The 25,978-nt window shown below is 44.8% G+C and overlaps 1 protein-coding gene across 1 annotated transcript in view; it reads right to left on the bottom strand.

Moving 5' to 3' along the window:
* CUL1 (cullin 1) overlaps nt 1–25,978 on the bottom strand; it is a 107,532-nt gene that overhangs the window by 13,342 nt on the left and 68,212 nt on the right. Inside the window, exons 5-11 of the mRNA XM_077778028.1 lie at nt 23,609–23,659; nt 23,296–23,386; nt 21,952–22,115; nt 16,325–16,487; nt 15,289–15,419; nt 541–648; nt 354–460 (exon numbers count right to left, since the gene is read on the bottom strand). Of these exons, the coding sequence (XP_077634154.1) occupies nt 354–460; nt 541–648; nt 15,289–15,419; nt 16,325–16,487; nt 21,952–22,115; nt 23,296–23,386; nt 23,609–23,659 (815 nt within the window). The remainder of the gene's footprint in view (nt 1–353; nt 461–540; nt 649–15,288; nt 15,420–16,324; nt 16,488–21,951; nt 22,116–23,295; nt 23,387–23,608; nt 23,660–25,978) is intronic.

Here is a 25,978-nt window from a genome sequence, read left to right as displayed (position 1 = left end):
AAGGGAGGGGTGGGGGGGGCCACGGGACAGACGCTTCCTTTCTGCGTCCCTTCCACCCTGCTGACCACCGCATGGCCCACCCGTGGAACCTTATTCAGCTAAAGGGGCCGTGCTGCCTGCCGTTCTCAAAGTCAACCCAACAGTGACCTTAAGAAAAATGAACTGGGCCTAGAATATAGACTTGAAGTATCTTTTAAAGAGACAAGGAAGATGAATGGTTTAAAGTATATTCTCAACAGGTATGTAAATTGCAACATAATGTAAGTGAAATGTAATATAAAGTTTAATTCCTCATGTATAAGCTGAGACTTTAAATAGGTTTACTAAGAATAAAACACAATGTCACTTAATACCTTTTCTTCAACAAGGAGTCGCAGTATCGGGCCAGCAACTCGGGGGATTTACTGGACGACTGGGCCATTTTGGTAACTGCATTGTTGTTGATGAAGCGACCACAGGCCTGTGGAGGACACAAAACACGGTCAGAGGCCACGCCCTGGCCACCTACGTCACAGGAGAGCCTCCCGATGACAGACCCACCTTGTCCAGCGCGGCCACAAAACCAGCGTCGTTATTGAACGCCGACATCACCAGGGCATTGTATTTTTTGTGAACATCCAACACGGTCTGTACATACATTTTGGGGTCCTTGAGTGGGGGAAACAGAAACAAAAGCTGGTTACTGGGGATTAAGTGGTATATTAACAGGTTACTATAAAATATTCCGTAAGGTTTAGAAATTTCTTCAAAGATGTCAACAAAGATCAAGTGAGTTCTGGTTCCATCATCAAAACACAGAAGGCATTTTGTTTATAGGCACATAAGGAAAGAAAATATACATTCTCCATGTTTGAAATTAAATACTGATTTCAAGCTTTGTATAAAAGTGATTTCTCAAATTATTTGAAAATTCAAAGGATCACAGAAAACAAAAGTTTTCAAAGTGATTGTTTGCTCAGCCCATTTTTGCTGTTATTAAAAATTCAAATTCTGGACTTTGCCGGGCAAACCCATCAGCCAGTCAGCTCAGTAGTCAGCCTGTGATCCTGTACTTGGCTGGGCGGGAGATGTGAGAACAGCATAGGATTAAGGCTGGAGAAACTGTGGGCAAGGGCGTGAGGATCAGATGCGGCAGAGAAGGACTGCCTCGCACATGCCACCAACCTCATGGGACGGGACAGGCCAGGGCCCAGGAGACAGGCAGGGGACGGGGGTACTCAGTGGGGCGGGCACCTGGGAGTTCTGGACAAAGAAACAAGTAACAGCAATGCAATGGAACGATGAGCCACAGACAGGCTCTGGGAACGACACACAAGGCAGACAAGGAGGCCGGGGAAGCTGGGGGTGGGGGTGTGGGGAGACAGAGAGGAGGGGGAAGCCAGGGAGGAGGGGGAGGAACAGGGAGGATGAGAAGGGCGGGGACACAGAGGAGACCAGCCTCAGTGAGAACCACAGAATGGCTGATGCTGGGGCCTCACCGCAGGCCAGCGTTGCGGAGTCCCACGAGGGGACTGTCAAAGCCCCAGTGTGAGGTCTGTGCGTCTGCACTCCCACTTGACAGGTGAGAAAACGATGTCAGTTGGGCATCTGGCCATGGCTTTAGGGGTGGCAGTAAAGCCTGACCCCAGGCAGCATGACTTCCGGACCGGGACCAGACAGAGCAGGGGTGGCGTGGACAGACGGCTCCAGGGGTATGCGGCACACGGACATGCCGGGAGGCCCCAGGGTGCGGGGCTTAAAGGGCTGCAGGTGTTTGCAAATTTCTGACACATATTAGTTCTCAGGATTCAGAAATGAGAAACTAGAATTCCCCAAGTTTAATTATTCTGCATCTTGTAATACCTTTAAAATTTATTTTGAGCAGAGAGCAAGTGGGGGAGGGGCTGAGAGAAGGGCACAGAGGATCCAAAGCAGGCTCTGCACTGACAGGCTGAGAGCAGCAAGCCTGATGTGGGGCTCAGACTCAGGGACTGTGAGATCATGATCTGAGCTGAAACTGGACGCTCAACCGACTGAGCCACCCAGGAGCCCCCATCTTGTAATACTCTTTAAAAAAAAAAAAAAAAAAAAAAGAATGAGCAATGAGATCAAATCATTTTTATGAGATAGGATCTGACTAGAATTTCACAGGTCCTCTGTTAAAAAAAATATAATAAAAATTCAGTTTCTTATTGTTATGAATACACCGTGATGAGGCTATACTTTTAACATGTAAAGTGGCCTCTACCTGATATATCTAGTAAGAGAAAATGTTAAAGGGGAACAGGAAATAACTGCCAAATAAAAATTGTCTAAAATATTGGAAATTATCACATATATGTAAGATCTAAAAATTATCTACCTTTAAATGTTACAACACAGCATTAACTGCCCTGTCAGATAATCTTGTTTCTTTCATGACAACTATTGCAGATGTAGAAAAATGCCTCCCATTTTGCACTGATAGTCTTAATCCACAGCTGCCTCCATAGGAATCTTCCAATCGGCAAACACCTTACTTCGTATTAACTCATATCTTCTTTTATTTTTTTTTATTTTTTTTTTTTCAAGTAATTTTTTTAAATTTTTTTTTGTTTTTATTTATTTCTGAGAGAGAGAGACAGTGTGAGCAGAGGAGGGTCAGAGAGAGAGGGAGACACAGAATCTGAAACAGTCTCCAGGCTCTGAGCTAGCTGTCAGCACAGAGCCCGACGTGGGGCTTGAACCCACGAACCGTGAGATCATGACCTGAGCTGAAGTCGGACGCTTAACCGAGTAGCCACCCAGGTGCCCCACTCATATCTTCTTTTAACAATGAAAATAGCGTCTGCCTGACTTAGTCTTGGGTTTGCCACGAAACGGATATTGCTTCTCGCTCATTTAGGTTTTAGATTCCTTTCTGATTTCATGTCAAATGATCTCACAGTGTGCACGTGTTTTTCCTTTGCACGTCTTCTGTTAAAAGTATTTAAAAAGAACTTGAGCCTACAGCTCAAGCACAGGAGAATACCAGTAAGTGTCGTTAGGTAGTATTTGAATAAGGTAATATTCAAGGTTAAGGTCAACAGCATTATAAAGAATCACATGTCAAAACTGCCAACGTAAGCACTTACTTTGCTTCCGACTTGCGCTGTTTCTTGGAACATCACTCAAGAGGATTTACATGAAGCATATTATATAAACATACTAACAAGGACTTTATCTGTAGGAACGGTGCCCTCAGCAGCCAAGGGGGGGCACACACACGTGTAACCCGGCATCGCCCACAGAGACCGCCGCGTCTCCAGCAGGGGCAGTCACCGCCGTTCCCAGAGACGCCTTAACCTCGGACTCTGTAAGCGCCCCCCACCCTTGCCTTCCGTGGACTCTTGTGAACCAGGAGTGTCTATGTGGCCCATCGTGCCTGCAGGGGATTATGCTTTTCTCCGTTTCCAACAGTTCTTTAACAATTTTTCTCAGATTCAGAATTTGGAACATAAATGTCCCACGAAACGCCAGGAAGCAACTCCCCCCATGGAAAGGCACATTAGACATGGCTTCCCCAAGGACACGGGAGTTCTCGGACTCCGATCCCAAGATTCTTTCTACGACAGGAGACCCAGCCAGGAGTGGCGCAGGTGAGAAGTGAGGGTCTGACAGGAGCCCATGGAGGGAAAAGTACGAAGCAACCACCCTGGAAGTCTGCAGACAGACACGCGCGGGAGCAACAGAGCACGGAGGTGCTTTGGAGGACCCCCTAGATCGCAGGGTTCAAGAGCAACAGAGGTGAGGACAGAGGACAGAGTGGCTCAAACAAATGCATGTTCTTTAGGAAACTTACTACCCGCCCTTGGCGGTTTCACGGGGTTCCCAGACTCTGTATGGTAGAGCTGCCCGGGTCCCCTCCCTGAACCTGCCTCTCTTCCAGATCTCTCTCTTTCCATTTCCTCTCTTTCAGTGTTCTATTTGTAAACCAATTCATATCTCTGCAAAATCACAAAGCATAGTAAAATATACTCTATGAACCACCGTCCTGCATCAGCAATGTCGGAGCACAAACTCTGATCCCTCAGAGTCTAAGTGCCTTATTCCTCCTTCTCCCCAGCCCCAGCCTGCCCACCCAAACACACCTCGCCGCACACTCACACTCTTCTTCCTTTTAAGCCAGTTTCCACACAGTATAGATTGTTTAAAAAATAAAAATCTGATGGTATCCATTTCATGTTTGTTGCAACCCAGACCTGGTTTCTTCTTGCCCTTAGGACTAAGGTGGTATCATTAATATGGCGTTCAAGGCCTCCTGGCCTGGCTAGCCAGTGCCTACCCTTCTCACTACCCTGGGCCACCTTCCCTTCTTCTCAAGTCGGACCAGAACTGTGGGTTGTCAGAATGGGTCATGTTTATACTCGCTTTGTTCTGTCTAGGACCCCCTCCCCCCTGCCACTTATTCGTTCACTTCAACTCTCCCTCTGGTCTTAAAGACTATCTCAGGGAAGCTCTGGGAACGTGCAGGACAGTGCAGGCCTCCCATTACCACACAGCACCCGAGCCCCCCCTGCCCCGGCCCCCCGGCATGCCAATCATACTTGTGAGTCGTTGCTACAGGCAGCCTCCCCTGCCGGGCGTGAGCTCCACCGAGCCCGCCAGGGCCATGCCCACCTTGCTTATAAGCACGGAGCGCAGTGGCATTCACCAACTCTCCCTAAACAGCTGAATCAGAAACGAGGATAATCCGGACTGGATACTACCTTTCATCCCATACATATCCACTGAGGAAATTCTTCTAAGGACCAATTTCACAGAAAGAAACCCACGTAGCCTCATTTCCACGTCACCTCACCCCATCTCACCGCGAGCAGCGCAGCACAGCAGCGAGGAGGTCTGGGGGCGTCACCTCACAGACAGATGGTCTCTGTCAGGGCAGACTTCGCAGGATCCCCTGTGATCCTAACATTCAAACGTGGCCAGAAGAGGTACACTGGGTTGTGACAGGCTCAAGGGGCCACCTTCCCCGTTTCAGGTATGTGAGTCGGTGCTCTCCAAGCCGGCAGCAGCTGTGAGCCAGCCCAGAAACATGCTCTCCCCCAGAGCGAGCTCTGCCCGGCACGCACATCTCCCTTCCAGCTTGGCTAAGACTAAGGTCCATTCCAGGAGCTTTCCGAGAGCCTCTGAGAATGGTCAGTCATCACCACCAACCAGGGTGTGTGGGGCCCTGCTAGACACTGTGTCTACACCCTCACCTTGAGCTCATTATTCTTCAAGAAGGAAAAGAAATGAAGTCTCCGTGAATAAAACCACACCATGCAATTATTTGGAGGCAGAGTAATTCTTCCCCCTATGCATTAGCACTTGGTCCTTGGAGAACATCATCTCCACACCCAATGCAGAGAAGCCAAAGTTTCAGGAAAGGAACAATCACAAACCACCAACTACAGAGAAGAGCAAGGAAGAGTCTGTGGGCACACAGATTATCCGCTGTGACCACCACCTGTGGGCGGGGCAGCTTTAACCCCAGACTGGCTTTCCCCCTTCCTCCTGTGTCTGAGGTGTTCCCTCCTCTAGGAGTCTCCGTGCACTCAGGGAGTAAGGCTGAGTTTTGCAGTAAATAATAGACAAACCCCGAAACACGAGACAACAGAGGTGCCTCACACCATCCAGCGATGGGATAGTCTCGCATTTTCTTACTGGGTTTTTTCTGCTCCATCGTCTAACCTCTTCCGATAAGCAGAAATCACCAGTTGTTCTAAGCGTGGTTTAAAGCTGAAAACACCAAGACAAAACCCTACCAATTTACCCAGTGCGCCGTGCTCTCATCACCGTAACTTCTGTCCACCCGCTACTTTTTGCTTCAATCGTATATATTGATCTTGTAATCATGGCTTTGATTCCAGTTACAAAACTAGGGGGGATTTTCAGCACTGCGCCCCTGGTTCCTCCCCTGGATCTGAGCACAGGCTGGAGGCCCCGTATGCAGCCCTTCGGTACCCCTGGTGGGCACCGAGGCCCCAAGCTGACTACCTTCAGGCACAGAGCAAGGAGAGGTGAAAACAGTAAATTTTGAAAGTGGGACGAAGTGGGACTTGCCAGGAAAAGGGACGACTCCTCTCGGAGAAAGAATGCCGTTGCAGAAAGTGATTACATTCATTCAGAAACAGATGCGGTGCATCTAGGAGGTAAGGGGGGGGCTGCTCATCTCCACAAAGGGCCGCTGGTAAGAGAAGCTCAAGGGTGGTCTTGAACTGCTCTGACGCCAAGCGAGGGCCATCAGGACTTAAAAATACACAGCAAAGATTAAACCGAAATGTAGTTTGATGTGGGATATAAACTCAGATTTGGGTAGCGAGAGGCTTCCGTAGCTGGTTTGCTTGGGAAAAGATGACAGCCTTGCCCACAGCTCAAAGGAAAGGTGTAGCCTGGATATAAAAATCAAACAGGGAGACTTCTCAGAACCTGCTTATCCCAAACTGAAAATGAACACTTATTTTTCCTGTTAAAGAAAATGGATAATTCTCTTCATCTCCTGTCAAGACAGAAAACAGATTCACAAATTCCACCATAAGCTTTCTGAACCAACTTCCATTATCAGCATATATCGCTTCTTTTCTGTAATTAAATTTGTTGGTTTGAATTATGTATAGAACCACTTCCCTCTGTCCTAAACACCTCCTTGATCCCCCCTCTTCCTCCTTTCCTACATTGATGACATCAAAATTGGTACATTTTTTTCCTTTTGCTTTTTAAAAAATGTTTTATTATGGACAAATTTCAAACCTAATTAACATAAAAAAGACTAGTAAAGTCAGTCTCAATACTCCATTGCTTGGCTTTGAGGGACAGCAGGCAGCTGTGACAGCCCAGGATCTTCTGACCGTGCCCTCCTCCTATGTAAGATTTTAGGGATGTGCATCCCATCCCCTCTGACCAAATGAAGCAGGCGAGACTCCAAATATAAGGTTCCCTGGCCAATATGATCACTGTGTGGGTGATTTTCTTCTATTCCCAGCATCTACAGAATGGCTGAGTCAGAACCAAGTTATTTAAACATTTTGGTCCAGAAGAGAAAAGGAGTCTGGGATGTGTGAATGAAACCCAAACTTGCCAGAAGCACCCTGTGCTGTGTTACCCCGCTGCTTCTGGTGCAAGCTGATATAAACAACTGGGTTCCTGTAATTATTTCTAACTCGACTTCTCACCCCACACACAGTAATTCTGATAAGGGCCTCGATCCATCCCCCCTTAGTCTTACACAGAAAAATACACTGTCAGAGCTCCCTGGCTGTATTTCTGCCTATATATTCCTCCATTTCAAGTGTTCCCTTTTATAAAGCTGATCATTCCTGGAGCCAGAGCCCCAGGCAGCTCCTGAAAACACCTCCTCTGGTTTTAAGTACACATTTCTCTCTGAGCTGCAAATGCACTTTCACGACTTTGCTCCCTAGTCCATCTCGGCAGCCCAACACCCCCACTATTAGACCAAGGGCCCCGCTGGACATCAAAGTATGTACAAGCCCACTCCTGCTAGATTACACTTCAGTCCCAGTTAGAATGAGGCTACTAAATCAAGATATGGTTTCAAAGACGGCTTTGTACTTATCTATTGCTGTTTCTGCCCTGAAGACAGACAGTAATGAAATATTCTCTTCCAGCCTGACTGATGTTCATGTATGAAGCCCTCTTTGTAGGGATGTACAATAGCACCCAGATTACTGGGAGATCGTGTGCTAATTAAAAATCCAACGGAGAACCAACTACATCGTTAAGCATTCATTAGCAAGCACTTACAAGTCCACATGGACTCTCTTCCTAAACTCTGTTTTGCTATTTCACGATAAGCTTCTGTTGAAGGAAACTGTAAAGCCATCCCAAGATTTGGTATCAAGTTTACTTGTACGTGTAATGTTGATGACTGCCCACATTACTGGTGTTTTCTTTAGGATGGGCCACTGGGGAAAGTATTCTCAGTTCTGAATGCCAATACATTTGTTCTTCTGAGTTACAGGCTTATTCTTTACGATTGCTGTGAACCTAGGAGCTGATTGTCCTTCATAGTGTTCACTGCCTTTACCAGTCAGCGCTCTGACTGCCTGCACAGAGCTGGAGGCACGTTTGTGACCCATCTTTAACAAGAATACTAGACTCTGCTGTGTTAACACTTAGCTTCACTGTGTTTCCTCTCCTTATTTTACTTCTCTCTCTTATATCCCTTTGCCTTTTACATATTGTGTAAGCAGCCTTGAATCCTGCTGGGAACAACAAGGAGTACAATTAAACCTAAGTACTGTATACAGAGACCCGATTCTGTACAAGGCACTGTGCTCAGTTGTGAACAAATGAAGATGGATAAAGCCATTCCTACAGAAGACATTACACAGAGATCAAAAACAGGAGCAGTGTGAATATGAATAGTCCAACATGCTATTATTTCAAAGGGATGATGGAAAAGGCTTGTGGACGGAATGAGATTTGAGCTGGATTTTGAAACATAAACAGGTGTTTAACGCGTAGAAAACAAAAAAGAATGTGTCTAAGCAGAGAAGAGAGCAAGGCATGATCAGAGAATGGCGAGCATCCGGGTGCTGACAAGGACATGATGAAGATAAAGAGTAACAGGATAAAAATGGGGAGCTGGGGCGCCTGGGCGTCTGACTGGGGCTCAGGTCATGCTCTCAGGGTTCGGGAGTTCCAGCTCCACATCTCGCTGTCAGCACAGAGCCTGCTTCGGATCCTCTGTCCCCTTCTCTCTCTGCCCCTCCCCCACTAGAGCTCAGTCTCTCTCTCTGTAAAAAACAAACATTAAAAAACTTAAAAAAATGGAAAGGACATTTTGGCCACGTGGCAGATGGCTCGTCCTGCTGACCATCCTTATCATCATCACCACCATCAAGGAGTATCTGTCACACGGGACGCTAGCACTAAACCTACAGAGGAAAAACTATAACCAGGTGCCGGCTATAACCTCAAGGGATTTACAATCGACGGCGGAGTGACAGGAAACAGAAGTGACATACAATATACAGTATCACAGGAGAGTTTTATAAATGTCAAAAAAGTATAGGGTGGGGGGCAGGGCTTAGGGCTAGACGAGCCAGCGGAGAATTAAGAAAAGAGCATCTGCGCGGGGATCGGAAGCAGGACGGAGCGAGCAGAAAGCAGGGAGGGCGTGTCACCAGTGGAGAGAGCAGTGATTTGGCAGCGAAGAGATCGGGGTAAGTAAGAGGAGGGTTTTATTTAACAAAATATTGTAGGCTCAATACATTATCATAGAGAAGAGGGTATATTTTGCTTTTTTTTTTTTAATTTTTATTTATTTCTAGGGGGGAGAGAGAGAGAGAGACAGCGTGAGCAGGGGAGGGTCAGAGAGAGAGGGAGACACAGACTGCAACAGGCTCCAGGCTCTGAGCTGTCAGCACAGAGCCCGACGTGGGGCTCGAACCCACGAACCGCGAGATCATGACCTAAGCGAAAGTCGGACGCTTAACCGACTAAGCCACCCAGGCGCCCCTATTTTGCTTTGTTTAAAACAAAAACGATGAACGTGGAGTGACGTGGTCAGTGCACGGATGAGGCTTCTGAAGGGCGAAGGGCAGCGTCTTGAGGGATGAACAGGAAAGGGGAGCCGGACGACCGCAGGCAGTATGAGGGACAAGGGGGCGGGGCCAGAGCAGCCTGGAGGGAAAGCACCCGCAGGAAGGGGAGGGGCCGCGTCCACGCTCTCCGGACTCATCACCGAGGACAGGGCGGCTGGGTGGGCGGGCGGCCCTACTGGGTGAGAGGACGCGGAGGTTCAGCAGAAAACCACACCATTCTAGGTCACACGTGCTGTCGTGAGCAAAGCGGCACGTCCCACACGGGGGGGAGGGGGAATGTGAGTGTAAAAATGAATGTGCAATACGGTCACCTGGCAGATGGAGCCACGGGGGCTGGAGGAGGTGACAAAGGTGACACACTTCAGTCCGGGATTCCTGCGGCCAGCCCCATCACAGGAATGCCACGAATGCTGGACGAAGGAGTGAAGACAGGGACTTCAGCACACAGCCGAGCGTGGGCGCTGTGCTTTCCAGACACTCCCCCCCAAGACCTAAGTGGACAGGCCCGGCCGTCCTCTAGATTTCCACACGGACTACTTTTCTGGTCGCTACACTGCCAGCGTCTGAGCACACACGCAGTGCTTTGGCCCATCTACGCAGTAGCACATTTGACGTTCAAATTCCGACTCGAAGAGTGTGACTGCCACGCCCAGCTGCTAACTCTGACCGTGCAGTTTCAGTCCAGAAGCCACGCGCGGGAAACTCGCCTATAAAACAAGCTCGTCTACTTACAAACGGTTTAGGTGGTTCTCTGCTGTGCTCTACACCAGTTTTAAGTCCCATCCTTGGATATTTTCTGCGTACAAGGTTCCCCAAGTCCTGGTGGTGCCCAACGCGGTTCGCTCGCGCATCTCGCTGCGGTCACCCGCGAATCAGCGAGCGTGTCGGTGACTTGGCAGTGTCCTCAGTCGCGAGCACGCCGCAGCCGGAGAGCGCTCTTCCCCGCGCAAAGGTGGTGTGACGGGCCCTCACTCCTCTGCTTCGGCCCCCCTCGGTCTGAAGCTCCCTGACCCAGACCGCCGGCCCAACGGCACACTGGCCCGGGTGTTAATTCCAGTCTAAGCCAAACTAATTGGTAGTAAATCTAATTTTCTAATCAATACTTCTTCAGGGCCAGTTAAAGCAGAAGTCCCCCAGAAGTCCAAAGTAAATTTCTCTCCAGAAGCTTGACCTGTTTTGTTTCGTATAAATGGAAGCATAGGAATTTTTAGTCCTTAAAAAGTCATTTAAGAGGCGCCTGGGTGGTTGAGTCGGTTAAGTATCTGACTTCAGCTCAGGTCATGATCTAGCAGTCTGTGAGTTCAAGCTCCGCGTCGGGCTCCGTGCTGACAGCTCAGAGCCTGGAGCCTGCTTGGGATTCTGTGTCTCCCTCTTTCTCTCTGCCCCTCCCCTACTCGTGCTCTGGCTCCGTCTCTCAAAAATAAACATTAAAAAAAAATAATTTAAGCAGTGCCTTGTAGGGCATTTAATATGGCCACTGTAAATGATTTTCATATACTATGATTCAACTCAGTAGGCAAGAATCTTCAAACTTTAAAAACTGTAAAAAAAAGTAATTACATCCCACTTAAAATTATGTATAATAGCTTTTTTTTTTTTTTTTGAACTAATGCAAACAATCTCTCCTCTGCTGCTTTTCCTCGAGCATCAGTGGGCTTTGGAAAACCACCATAGTTTGGTTTACAGTATCGTTTACATTTACCACATTCATGATAAAAATACCTACCTTAAGTTATCTTTTTTAAAATTTAATTTTAGAGAGAGTACAAGTTGGGGAGACGGGTAGAGGGGGGAAGGCAGAGAAAAGACGCTCAACCGACTGAGCCACCTGGGCATCCCTAAAATTATTTATTTTAAGCAGCTGTATTCTTTCTTACAATAGGTATTTGAGCACCTACTATGTGCTGAGTTAAGCAATGGGTACACCTGCTCTTTCGTGAGCTTCTTCAAGCTTTGTGGGCTTTCCCATCATTGGTGCATAAAGGCAGCAGTCTGGGGAAGGTTCTGGAAATTCAGGCACCACTTAGATGGCACTGCAAAATTATGAGTCAACTGAAACTTAAGAAATAGAAGAATAGGGGCGCCCGGGTGGCTTAGTTGGTTAAGCGTTCAACTTTCGCTCAGGTCATGATCTCGCGGTTCGTGGGTTCGAGCCCCGCGTCGGGCTCTGTGCTGACTGGCAGCTCAGAACCTGGAGCCTGTTTCAGAGTCTGTGACTCTCTCTCTCTGACCCTCCCCTGCTCACGCTGTCTCTCTCTCTCTCCTAGAAATAAAAAACATGGAAAAAAAAAAAAGAAATAGAAGAATAAAATGGAAATTCAGGAAAAACTCTTGCAGAAAACAGAGAACATATTTGCTATCTCAAAAAACAATTTTCTTCACAAGAACTTGGAAAACCAGTTTCATGAGTTCAATATAAAAATAGTTCCTTCCTATAGAAATAATTATAATTATTAACATGTTATCTCATGATCAATAATGTACTTAAAAAAAGAAATGTCTGACTTCTGAAAGTTAAAGCAGATGCCCTAAATTTATCAAGCTATATAGATTATTCTCCATGGGGGAAAACCTTGTTTTGTTTTTTAAATTCATGCGAATTACTGGCTTACATTCAAGTAATAAAAGGATTATTTAAAAGTTTAATTTATGGGGCGCCTGGGTGGCTCAGTCGGTTAAGTGTCTGACTTTTTTTTTTTTGGTAGGCTGGTACTCTTCTCTGAAGGCAGCTAACTCTTGATTTTGGTTCAGGTCACAATCTCAGGGTTTGTGGGTTTGAGCCCCATGTTGGGCTCTGCAGTGACAGTGTAGAGCCTGCTTGGGATTCTTTCTCTCTGTCTCTGCTCCTCCTGGGCTTATGTGAGGGCGAGCGCATGTGCTCGCTCTCAAAATACATAAACTTAAAAAACTAAAAGGTTTAATTTTCAGTAAAATATAACTGCTGGTAAGAATGGCTTATTTGTGCTGTTTATTGCTGACAGATGAAGGTTCCACATATGAAGAAACAATTTGACTTAGAAACTATACTTTTGCTTTAACTGGTCATGAAAAAGTAAACGCCATGGGGCGCCTGGGTGGTTCAGTTGGTTAAGCGTCTGACTTCGGCTCAGGTCATGGTCTCGCAGTTCGTGGGTTTGGGCTCCGTGCTGAGAGCCAGCCCAGAGCCTGAAGCCTGCTTCAGATTCTGTGTCTCCCTCTCTCTATGACCCTCCCCTGCTCACGTTGTCAATCTGTCTCTCAAAAATAAATAAAACATTAAAATTAAAAAAAAATTTTAAAAAAAGGAAAAAGTAAATGCCAGATTCCAAGATTCACTTACCAAGTCAATTAGGCAGGTCATCATATCAAAAAGAAAAACAACAGTACTTAGAATTGCAGTGCGATTATTTCTCCTGAAAGGACCTCACTTTGGAGAGGATGCACCCCACGAGGGACACCCCAGCATCCCCATGAGCACAGTCTGCCGCGTTCCTCCGGATCACGGACCGCTGCAGCCCTCCCGCAGCACAGACGTCAGACACGATCCACAATGGTTCACATCAGAAAGCCAACTCTGCTTCACGCAGCTGCTATCCCAACCCACATCTGACAAAATAAGACTCCCCACTTAACTCATTTCAAGGAAAAGAACTCATTTACTTGGCTCTGCTACTCATGAGGCTCAAATGAGTTCTGAATGAACCACGGTGGAAACCCTGTACATCGCTGAAAAGAGGCCTTCTTCAAGTGGGCTGCTCCTGAATCACAGTACATGTGGGTATGGGTTTCAGGCCTTTTAAAAGGGAACATTCAGTTTGGAAATAAGGTCATCAAGATGTAAGGATGATTTTTGAATGAGTTGAATAAAACTGTCATCACTGCTGAGCACTTAACACTTACGTACCAAGATTTAATAAGCACTTTATAAGCATTACGTGTCCGCAAAAACCCTATGAGGCAGTCATTGTCATCGTCGTCATCATCATCATCATCACATAACAACAACAACTGACAGGCGTGGACAACCACGTCCACAGTAAGGTCCCGCAAGTGGGGCTGGGACGTGACTCAGTCATGCTGTGGGGACAGTGGCTCCACAGCACCAACACCCTATGTCCTGATGCTGGAACATCACGCTGAGGCTCCTCCTGACGCGCAGAGGTCTCCTTCACAACGCCCACTACTAAGCCACTTCCCTTACGTCTTGCAAGTGTGAAATTAATTATTTTTTCAACCTAAAGGAAAGGGTTTTACATACATCCTTTTAATAATTCATGGATGTGTTAAAATGGAGGCAGCAGCCCCATCATTAAAAGGAACCTTGCAGGGGCACCTGGGTGGCTCAGCTGGTGAAGCATCCGACTCTTGATTTCAGCTCAGGTCATGATCTCACGGTTTGTGGGATCAAGCCCCACGTTGGCCTCTGTGCTGACAACAGAAGGCTGCTTGGGATTCTCTCTCCCCCTATTTCTGCTCCTCCTTTGCTCACATGTGCATGCATGTTCTCTCTCTCTCAAAATAAAATAAACTTTACATTTTTAAAAATGTTTTGTTTCTTTCTGAGAGAGAGAGAGAGAGACAGCGTGAGCAGGGGAGGGTCAGAGAGAGAGGGAGACACAGAATCCGAAACCGGCCCCAGGCTCTGAGCTGGCTGTCAGCACAGAGCCGGACGTGGGGCTTGAACCCATGAACCGTGAGATCATGACCTGACCCGAAGTTGGATGCTCAACCAACTGAGCCATCCAGGCGCCCCAAAATAAAATAAACTTTAAAAGGAATCTTGCAAAGTTAACAGGGAAATGAAGATTTTAAAAAATGTATTAAAGACAGTATTGTCAAAAATAATTAACATAAAGAATAGAATCAGAGTCTTCTGATTCAGATATAAGAACCATGTTCTAGAAGCTTTTCTTCATTAATTTTCCCAAACACTATCAAAATTGAAGTTCACAAGAGGGCCAAAACCCAAAGACAACTCACCCATCCATATTTTAGAAATACAAGGTACTCCCTATGTAAAATTATGCCCTGGACCACAGCTCAGCTGGCAGGAACGTTCCATGAACCTCCTGGGGCAGCGGTGGGGAGGTTCCTGAGAAATCCTACACATGTCGAGGCCTACCCAGGGTAGACAGCCCTGTGAACATCCACTGGAGGGTCGTCCTCCGATCCAAGTCCCGAACAGTTGCAGCCGTGGTCTGTGGCTGCCACAGCCACATGTCTAGGAGGCTTTGGCCTGTTCATTCTATGGAAGACCTTTTCTCCTCTAGTGCAAGGAATGTAAGTGTGAGAAGAAATGAAGAGGGGGGGAAAAATCAAGAAATGACATCCTTAATGCCTAAAAAGTAAGTGCCTGAGAAGAGTTTAAGGAGGAGTTTACTAAATAAAGAGGTTTGTCAACTTTCTACTTTAAAACACCAAGACAGGGGCACCTGGGTGGCTCAGTCGGGTAAGCGTCCGACTTTGGCTCAGGTCATGATCTCGTGGTTGGTGGGTTTGAGCCCTGTGTCTGGGTCTGTGCTGACAGCTCAGGGCCTGGAGTCTACTTTGGATTCTGTGTCTCCCTCCTCTGTCCTATCCCTGCTCGTGCTCTCGCTCTCAAAAATAAAACAAACGAACAAAAACCCATTAAAACAAGGTTCCCTACGAGCGTTCTAGTGAAAATCTGACCACCTGGACTGGTAAACAGAGGTGCACGACACAAACCTGCAGCTCGTGTGTGGAAATGGTGGAGTCAGACTGACTTTCAGTTAACGGTACTTACATTTAAAGCAGCTTCTCCGCACTTTTCAATTGCTGCGAGACCCTGATTGTGGATATGTGTCTCTAGAAGTTTTTTCAATTCTCCTAGGCCATCCTGGATTCTAGATACGAGATTATACATGCGCCCCAAATCTGAAAGAAGAAAGTACCACGTTTTATGCACTGTAACAAGCTTGCACATCCATTCCTCTAAGTACGTACGTATACTGTGATGACAGACACTTTCAGATAAAATGGTGTTTTTCGCTCAAAATAATCAGAATCATATTAATTATGACCAAGTATTTTGTATTTAGTATGCATATATTTAGCTGAAAGTAACAATATATTTTCCTCTTGTTAAAGTTTATTTTTCCCTTTACTATGAGAAACGTCTAACACCAGAGAAAAATCTTTTTATCTGATACAAGCTGTATCTGATACTTCCTCAAATCTCAAGACTGAGATATTATTTATGCTAGATACGTAACAGGCACTCAAATATTGATTTCAAAAGATGAATAAATTTAAGGAGCATTTATGAGTATCTATCTCAACTATACAAACAAATGAGTCACAAAAGGGCCCCCAAATTCTTTGTTTAATATATGTATGGCCCATGGTTAATTTATGAAGGCCAAAGAGAAAACTTCTGAATCCAAACATCAATCTTTTATTGAGCTCCTTGTATATCCCAGTAAAACCTGACGGGGAAGAGAAATACTTTCACAAAATACGAGCCTTTGCATCTTGAAAAATTTTCCAGATAAAAATAGTCAAGGAGAAGTCACGGGGAACATCATTTAATGCTAAAGTATAGGAGACAAGTCATCCTCCAAAGAACACCAACTGATTAAAGGATGTTCTTCTCCCAGAGTCCTACCCAAAACACTGTGGAGAGCTCAGAAATTGGTGCACAACCACGCATACTCACTCACACATGAATCTCTTCAGAAATGGCTGTTGGTGATGCTGTTAGCTGGAACTCTAGAATTTCAAACAACTTCAAGACTGCAGATCCTAAGAACCGCTATCTGGAGGGAGTCTGAGTGGCTCACCTTCATTTTTGTCAGCATCCAACAAATTCTGGAACTCCGTGTGGAAAATCTCCAGGTGTTTCTCGATGAGCACCTGCTCGCACTTCCTTGCGAGTTCGTCCTGTGTGCTTTCATGAAGGTACACCTGGACTCTTCGCTGCTCCTCGAGCAGACGGGCCTCTGCCTGCAGGGATTAATTCAGGTGAACCGTCCGGATTCATTCTAAAGGACTGTTACACAAATAATAGCAATTTAAACTCACAAGCTCTAATTCACTAAGGGAAGGGATCCTATGATTTTAGGTGGATCCCAACCACATTTAAGTGGTCACTGATATGCTCTGTTTTCTCTGCAACAGACTTCCACCTCTGGCTCCTTTTTAAATGACTTCACAAGATTGTTAGTTCAGATGTGTTTACATCAACTACCTTCCTTCAGATAAGTGATATCTCATCTTCTGGGGGTAGGAGTGTCCCTATTCAATACTCTGAGATACCTATGGACCCTCCCTTATATATGGATATCATGTTCAGAACCCCTATTTTTGACTGAAAACTACCTGAAGTCAAGAGTCACATGAATATATTCCCTGGAATGACCACATGGTTATCAGTAATTGGACTTTTAAACAAATTTTAAGGAAAAACATCATGGCCTTCTCTGGCCAACCATGGAGTATATACCTCTGTAATTATTGGATTATTTATGCATCTCAATTTCTTACAATTCCCTTTAAGAAAGAAAAGAAAACAAAGATGTACTGTAACAGAGCAGCAAAGTAAACAGAAGTCTGTATATTTTACAATGTATCACCAGAAACATGTGTTTCTGAGGAACCACTAAATTATTAAAGCAAGGATGAAATTTCAATAACCTCAGATTTATCAGGTGATCTGAATAAAGAGAAAAACTATACTTTGTATTATAAAAGTGCCACACTTTCCAAAATGATTTTAGATTTGGTATAATTTTGGAGAAATCTATAAAAATTCAACTGGAAGAATAAATACTCAAGAGCCAGGAAACAAAATATGCAGGCTGGATTTATGCTGTCAAGAATGATGAACGATGAAATGATTATTTAAACAACAGAAGTTAGAACCTTATTACACATTCCAAATAGCCAAATGTGAACAACAAATCTGGAAATTATCTGTAGTATTTATCAGAATGTCAATGTCCTTAACAGAGAATGATCTCTGTAAAATTACTAAGTTCATCCAAATAAAAAAACGTGAAAGGAAAAGAACAATTTATAAAAGAAGAAATGAAATTTAAAAAACCCAAAGTTTCTGGTAAGAGGTAACAAAAGCATAGCATATTTGGCTAATGGAATACTATTATCCAGTAAAATAACTATAAAATACATTAATGTAACATATTAGTGTGGGGGGGAACAGGTTACCAAAAAACCTATAGGAATTATTCCTATCTGTTTATATATATATACTTAGTGTCCCAAGCTTGCAGATTTATGTTATTTGTATTTTCCAAAAAGCCTATAGTTACTGTATGCATCTTTTCTGATTATGAAGTTATTTTAAACCATACAGGATCTTTTGTGCTTTAATGTAGAAGTTCTACGTTAGGCACACACAGCTTCAGATCTAATGTTCACTGAGTCTGTTACCTCAGGAATGCAAGTGATGTAATAATACAGGACATACACACCAAAAAGCACTTCTCTTTCTGTTTGAAGTTATACGTGTTTCCTAGGAGAAAACATAATCCCCTTGGGCAGTGGAAACTTCCTCTGTCAATCTCTGCTTTCTCCTAAAACAAACTTCTACCCCTTTCCAGATGAAAGGTAAGGCTCTGGGGTGACTGTGGGCTCAGTCTCTGCGGGGGGGAAGTGGCTCTCCCCCGCGGGCACTGTGGTACCAGCAGCATTCCACCACAGGACCCTCCCTCCCGCAGGGGCCCGGAAGGAAGGAGAGAACAAACTGGCACCTGAGTGATTAAAAAACATGAGAGGACAGAGGGGCCTCAGTGATAGCTTCAACTCTTTTTTTTTAAGCTTATTTATTTTGAGAGTGCAAGAGCACATGTCAGGGAAGGGCAGAGAGAGAGAGAAGCCCAAGCAGGCTCTGCTCTCTGTGGTGAGCCCAATTTGGGGCTTGATCCCAGGACCGTGAGATCATGACCTGAGCTGAAATCAAGAATAGGATGCTTAACTGACTAAGCCACCCAGGCACCCCCAGGACCAAGTTCAAAATGACTAAATAAAATAAAGCAGTTAAAGATTATCCTTGTTAATTCTGTTAGGGTGGGTTTGCAGTAAAAACAAAAGGGAAAGCAGACCTCCCCTCCAAAAAAGCAGATTAATGAAATACTGTATATATATATATATTTTTTTTTAAAAATATTTTTATTTATTTCAAGGAGACAGAGACGGAGACAGCGTGAGCAGGGGAGGGTCAGAGAGAGAGGGAGACACAGACTCCGAAATAGGCCCCAGGCTCTGAGCTAGCAGTCAGCACAGAGCCCGACGTGGGGCTCGAACCCACGAACCGCGAGATCATGACCTAAGCGAAAGTCGGACACTTAACCGACTAAGCCACCCAGGCGCCCCTGTATATTTTATTTTTTAAAGCTTGTGTGTGAATATGTCTGACGTCAGTATCTGAGAATAGTCAACAAATCTTTTGTAGCTCACATTAGTCTCAATCACATGAGACGGCAGGATGTGTTAAAAACCCTAATGTGGCTTTGGATCGTTCATTGGTCAAAGCCATCCCTACTGAAGATTCTCCGATGTTTCCACTAAAATATCCCTAAACCCACAGAAAAGGGAACATAGACCCCTCAGGGAATTTGCACACCTAGCCCAAATGAGCAGCTAAAAGCAGAATATTTTTTAAAGGTTCATGCTTTATTTCAATATTGTTCAGGAGTTTTGTATACTATTTCCTGACAGACTGTTTTAATATAAATATAATTTCCCCTTAAGTTACTGAATAAAATGTGCCACCTTTTATCCTGTGGTTTTACATAATCTTGGGCATCTATCGGAGGTTCTGAATGATGAATGCTTATATCATGTTTACTATTCACCAAGCACCAAATGTATATATTACAAAATAAAAATTATTACATGGTATGTGGCTGGCTCAGTTGGTGAAGCATGTGACTCTTGATCTTGGGGTTGTGAGTTCGAGCCCCATGTTGGTTGTAGAGATTAGTTAAAAATAAAATTTTAAGGGGAGTCTGGGTGGCTTAGTCGGTTAAGCGTCCGACTTTTGCTTAGGTCATGATCTCGCGGTTTGTGGGTTCGAGTCCCGCGTCGGGCTCTGTGCTGACTGCCAGCTCAGAGCCTGTTTCAGTCTGTGACTCCCTCTCTCTCTGACCCTCCCCTGCTCACGCTGTCTCTCTCTCTCTCTCCTAGAAATAAATTAAAAAAAAAAATAAAATAAAAATTTAAAAACAAATGAAAAATTATTATCCCCATTTTACAGATGAAGAAACTGAGGACCAGGGGCACCTGGGTGGCTCAGTAGGTTAACCGTCCAACTTCATCTCAGGCCATGATCTTGCAGTCTGTGAGTTTGAGCCCCATGTCGAGCTCTGTGCAGACAGCTCAGAGCCTGGAGCCTGCTTCAGATTCTGTGTCTCCCTCTCTCTCTGCCCCTCCCCCACTCACGCTCTGTCTCTGTCTCTCAAAACTGAATGTTAATAATAATAAAATCTTAAAAATAAACTAATTAAAAATTACTACCCTCATTTTACAGATGAAGAAACCGAGGACCAGAGGCCCCTAGGTGGCTCAGTCGGTTAAGCATCCACTCTTAATTTCAGCTCAGGTCTTGATCTCACGGTTCATGAGATCAAGCCTCATACCAGGCTCTGCACTGTCAGAGCCTGCATATACGTTTGGGATTCTCTTTCTCAAAAATAAACCAAAGTGAGAAAGAGAGGAAGGGAGAAAGAAACGGAGGACCAGAAGGGTTAAGGTCAACTCCCCAGGGATTTAAAATGAGACTTGCAGCCCAAGGCTATAGGTAAGAGAACTGTTCACATTTTATGCTTCTGGATTCTCGAGGTTATGCGCCTGTAGAATGTGATCAAAGTCAAGTTTGGTTAAGATCCAGCTGGACCTGGGCCCACCCTGTAACCCCCAGAGAGGAAGCCCCTCTCAGAGCTCCAGGGTGCAGGAAGCATGCTGCTTGGCCGAAGGCAGGGCTCGCACTGGTAATCTCTGCTCCGCGTGCTGCCTGTGGCTCCAGGCCTGATCCAACAGGAGACTTCCCTGCTGGCGAGATGGGGGTGGGGTGGGGTGCTCCTGCGTCTGGCCTACAGAGCAGACTCCCCTGCACAGCGTACTACCCCCAAGGGTGGGCACTGCAGGTGACAGGAATCACCGCCGCTCTGGCACACGGGCACCCTGAGAAAAGACTTCACTTTTCAAAGCACCACCACACGCAGGAGAGTTCAAGACAAGATGTGTTTATGAAAACAACACTGCCAAACTAAAACACTGAAATGACAGGCAACACTGCGACTGAAAACAGAAGTGCGTCGTCAGGCCACTGATGCTGCAAGAGCTGGGCTCCAGGCTGGCACACAAGGAAGCTAATTTAACCCCCAGATGTACACAAGGCAATCACCATTCCAAGGATAATACTTGGGAAGAGTTCCATTTCTGTTAGGTTTGGAGACATCAGGAATTTGTTTGTCAAGGACGTTCAACCACAAACTTCTAAAGCCTCCTCACGAGCACGAGGCGCTATGGGAGAACGCAGCCAGCAGGTCACAGGCAAGCTGGCTGGGGCTGTGCACCCCGAGAGGTGTGCTGCTGCTGTCCCCACGCTGATCGCGGCACGTGCGGTGAGGGGCAGTGACAGAGCAGACATGGGGCACAGGCAGCCCAGCCTCCCTGGAAACATCCTGTGCATCTCGGTCAGGGGTCAGCAAACTACAGCCTCTGGGCCAAATCCTGCGTCCCGGTCAGATTTTACTGGAACACAGCCGCACACATTTGTTTACGTGTTGCCGTGGCTGCTCTCCCCACAGAAGCAGAGCCAGGCAGCTGCCTGAGACCACACCGACCCCCTACAGAACAGGTGTGCTGATTCCTCAGCTCTGTAACTCCTCGCCAAGTCCAGGATACACCTGCATTCCCGAGGAAGAGAACAAACAGATTACACTAGAACTTCGCTGGAACACCACTTAGTACTGAAAAAGGTTTAGATACAGTTCACGACCCGTCTTGGATCCTGTGGTTTCAGAACCATCTCCTCTGCTGTCGCCCTGAAGGCTGTGCGGGAGACTGCTAGGGAACAGCTCAGACGGAGAAACGCAAAGTTTGCAAATCTAGCAATAGCTCTTTCTTTAAAAACTTCTCATTGGCCTAACACTGCGGCTTCCATTAGATGCAGCTATCCGTGCGAGGAGAGCCAGTTCAAAACACAGAAGCCACACAGCCGTGACAGTTAGCACTGCAGAGCACACGGAGCCACGACGGTCAGATGAAGTTCTAAAAGCTCCCTGGTACGCTGGGAGGAGCATCTGTCCCTGCTACGGACACTGCAGGGGACACCGCCCAGGAAACGACCTGTGGGAAGAGCTGCACACGTGAAAGAGAATAACCCACTGGGGCGGCGATAACCGTTTTAGCTTAAGGCGACCATATGCGCATTATTTAAGCTTACCTTTTTCATATACTCAGTAACTGGGTTCTGCTGCAAGAATTCAGTGCTCTCCCTGGTATAAAATCTCTCCGTGTCAGCCAAAAACTGAGATTCAAAGGACTCTTTATACACTGTCAGCGTAGGGCCCTTGGCAAATGCATCGTCTTCGTTTAGCCCCAATTCCACTAGAAACAGATAGGAACTATATTTCAATTACCCTAGTTTTTGTTACATTTTATACAATATGCCCATGTATAACATTCAGCTTCAGTTATGTTTAAAAGGTAAATGGAAAATGGCAGGGCAGTAGGTAAACCTGTTATTCACTGGCACTAAAGTACACCATTTCAATGAAAGAAAAAACAGACAAAGACATTAAAGGAAGTAATTCTGACCCATGGCCAAGCATGCTTCAAAGTTATCATGGAGTTCATTTAAAAAACTTCTATTTCTAAAAGCTTAAAAATAATAAACACGAATTTTTTTCTTAAAGCTTATTTTTGAGACAGAGACAGAGTGCGAGCGAGGGAGGAACACAGACATAGGAAGACACAGAACCAGAAGCAGGCTCCAGGCTCTGAGCCGTCAGTACAGAGCCTGATGCGGGGCTCGAACTCACAAACTGCGAGGTCATGACCTGAACCAAACGAAGTTGGACGCTTAACCAACTGAGCCACCCAGGCGCCCCAACATGACGTTGATTCCTAACTGAAGTATAGCTGACATTCAGTAGCCCATCAGTTCCAGGAGGCCATCACAGGGATTTGATACTTGAGAACATCACAAAATGATCCCCACAGTGAAATCTAGCCACCGTCTGTCACCTTAAACAGTTACTACGGTGTTATTGCCTCCATTCCCTATGCTGTACCTCACACTGACCCCCCTGACCCCATGACTTATTTATTTTATAACTAGAGGTTTAATCACCTTCACTGATTTCACCTGCCTCCCCAGAAGTTTAAACTTTCAGAGAAAGACAATGCCACTTAAGTTTTTCAAACATTACATTAGTTCATCAGTTGCTTAATCTCAACTTTTCAAGCTGATACAGATCTCTGGGCATCTTTCCATTCTATTAATGACACTCCATCATGTTATATATCCAGTAATTCAGCAGGAGACCAGAAAACAATTCAAATGTCTACCTCCTCAAAATTCTCATGAAAAACAAAGATCAAACAATTTTTATGATGGGTAAAATCAAACAGAATCACATTCACTTAAAGAGAGTTTTGGGGGCCCCTGTACATGCAAACAATAGTTTTACAGCTGCTAAAATATCTGTACATGAATTTGTCAGAGCACTGTTACAACCGTCATTTGACAAGGACATTCTGAGTAGAGGAAAGGGAAATGGTTTACCGTACGACTGTACAACTCCACTGATCAGTCTTGTGTTGATGGTCTCACCGTTTCTTTCCTTTTCAATCAGTTTTAAAACAGCATTTGTTACCTTTAGGAAGGATAAAGGGAAGAGACCTGTAGATTACAGGCTACAGCACGTATGTTACTTGGACTCTGAGTACATCACACAATGAAAGGTGACAGGTTCTCCTTGAGGATTCTAAACCTGTGAGGAGACTGTGCCTCAGAAATGAAATCTGTAAGGGGTTTAACAGGACAACACACACACACACACACACACACACACACACACACTCACACAAGCACGTACCTGTTTATTCAATGGCCTGAACAGACAATCTCTCCAAGTCACCAATGCAAGCTGGATGAAAAGAAAAAGGAGACGTATAAAACGTCTACACTTTTACCATGCTTTCTTACGACTGAAGTCACAGGAATCAGCCTCTATCTCATTTAGCAATATTGCTAGATTACAACTGGGTAAAAATCTATCATGATGAAATCAGAGACACCCGAGTTAACAACTTCAAGAGGTTTCAAGGTACAGACGTTTTATCAGCTCACATTTTCATAATTCAGATATAAAGAAAACCTGGATTTGAGGAGACCATATGTATCAGCTTACAGGGTGTCAGTGGATTCAGCCTCTAACACTGTTGCCTGGCCCAAATTTATTTTTTGACCCAAATGAAGATAATTCCATTAATCACAGTTTCCTACTACTTGGTAAATTAACAGATGATAAAAATTCAGTTAAGTTCTGTATCTTAATTGTGGTGATTTATGTTACAGGGATGCATACAACTGGAAACATAACAAACTGTACACTTTAAATAGATGTAGTTTATTACACATGAATTACTCAGATCTCCCATTTTACTTGTACTCATGTGTGGAAGTCTTTGATGCATTTTTGAAAGTTTTTAAAACTTCCCACAGAACTTATGCCGGAAAACCACTATAAAAATGAGAACTGTTAGAATTTATACATGATTTTAAGCTGTTTGTTGAGAGTGGTAATACTCAAAGTACAATTCAAATGTATAATAATTCAATACTCAAATAAAAACTGCTGAGGAACTCACTTGAACATAAATACTTTCAGTTTTATTTTTCCTAAATTTAACCACAGATAAGACTAGGTTTATGTGAGACTTCAGAAAAGATTATGTAATTTAATTTACTTAATGAACTCCACTAAATAATATTCCTACCACACTCAAAAAATGGGCAATATTTAAGAGAAAACTATTTTTAAAATTAATTTATTATTAAAAATTTTTTAAATTCCCCTGTGGTTAACAGTGTTATTAGTTTCAGGTGTCCAACAGTTCTATACAGTAATCAGTGCTCATCGTCCTTAAGTGGACTCTCCCTCTCCTTCACCCATTTCAGCCCTGCCGCAGCCCCCCTCCCCTCTGGAAACCATCAGCCTGTCCTGATGTTAAGAGTCTGTTTTTTGGTTTGACTCTTAGTTCGTTTGTTTTGTTTTCTAAATTCTTTCTCTGACTGACTTATTTTGCTTAGCATTATACTCTCTAGCCCCATCCATGCTGCTGCAAATGGTGAGATTTCATTCTAAGAGAAAAAGTAGTTTTAATTATTCATGAACAATATATACTCATGTAATGTTAGCATAAAAATAAGATTTTAGAATTAGAAACTGTGATGTCCAAGAAGATGCTGGAGGGGAAGAGCCTCATTTTTTAGGAGAAAGGCAAGCCGGGGGCGATTTTCCCTGTGCAAATTCTGTTGCCTCGACTCTTCAGGCTTTAATGCAAGAGTTAAGGCAGGAGGGAAAATGCAATGCCATAGCCATGAACTTCTAGTAAAGATATGCTACACCTTTAAAAATATCTTTTTTTCCAAACATTTTTCTAAACTAAGACAGCCTTAGACAACTCTAATTTGATTCTGGATAATTTGTCACTTTGAAGGAAGAAAGAAGAGATGGCAAGATAAGAAAGCAGGGCCAAACACATATGAAATGATGTTCAGTGTCACTCATCATCAGGGAAACACAGATCAAAACCACACTGAGATACCACCTCATGCCGGTCAGAGTGGCTAAAATGAACAAATCAGGAGACTATAGATGTTGGCGAAGATGTGGAGAAATGGGCACCCTCTTACACTGTTGGTGGGAATGTAAACAGACACAGCCCCTCTGGAAAAACAGTGTGGAGGTTCCTCAAAAAATTAACAATAGAACTCCCCTATGACCCAGCAATAGCACTGCTAGGAATTTACCCAAGAGATACAGGAGTGCTGATGTATAGGGGCACCTGCACCCCAATGTTCAAAGCAGTGCTTTCAACAATAGCCAAATCATGGAAAGAGCCTAAATGTCCATCAACAGATGAATGAAGATGTGGTTTATATATACAATGGATACTACTTGGCAATGAGAGAGAATGAAAAGCCATTTGTAGCAATGTGGATGGAACTCGAGGGTGTTATGCTAATAAGTGAAATAAGTCAGGCAGAGAAAGACAGATGCCATATGTCTTCACTCTTATGTGGAACAGGAGAAACTTAACAGAGAACCATGGGTGAGGGGAAGGGGAAAAAGTAGTTAAGGAGAGGGAGGGAGGCAAACCCCAAGAGACTCTTAAATACTGAGAACAAACCGGGGTTGATGGGGGTGGGGGAGAGGGGAAGGGGGGGGGGATGGGCCTGG

This window comes from Crocuta crocuta, unplaced genomic scaffold (genome assembly GCF_008692635.1).
Source record: "Crocuta crocuta isolate KB4526 unplaced genomic scaffold, BGI_CrCroc_1.0 scaffold128, whole genome shotgun sequence".
NCBI classification, from domain to species: Eukaryota; Metazoa; Chordata; class Mammalia; order Carnivora; family Hyaenidae; genus Crocuta; species Crocuta crocuta.
Note: the sequence above shows the minus strand (reverse complement) of the source record. Positions and strands in the feature narration are given on the sequence as shown.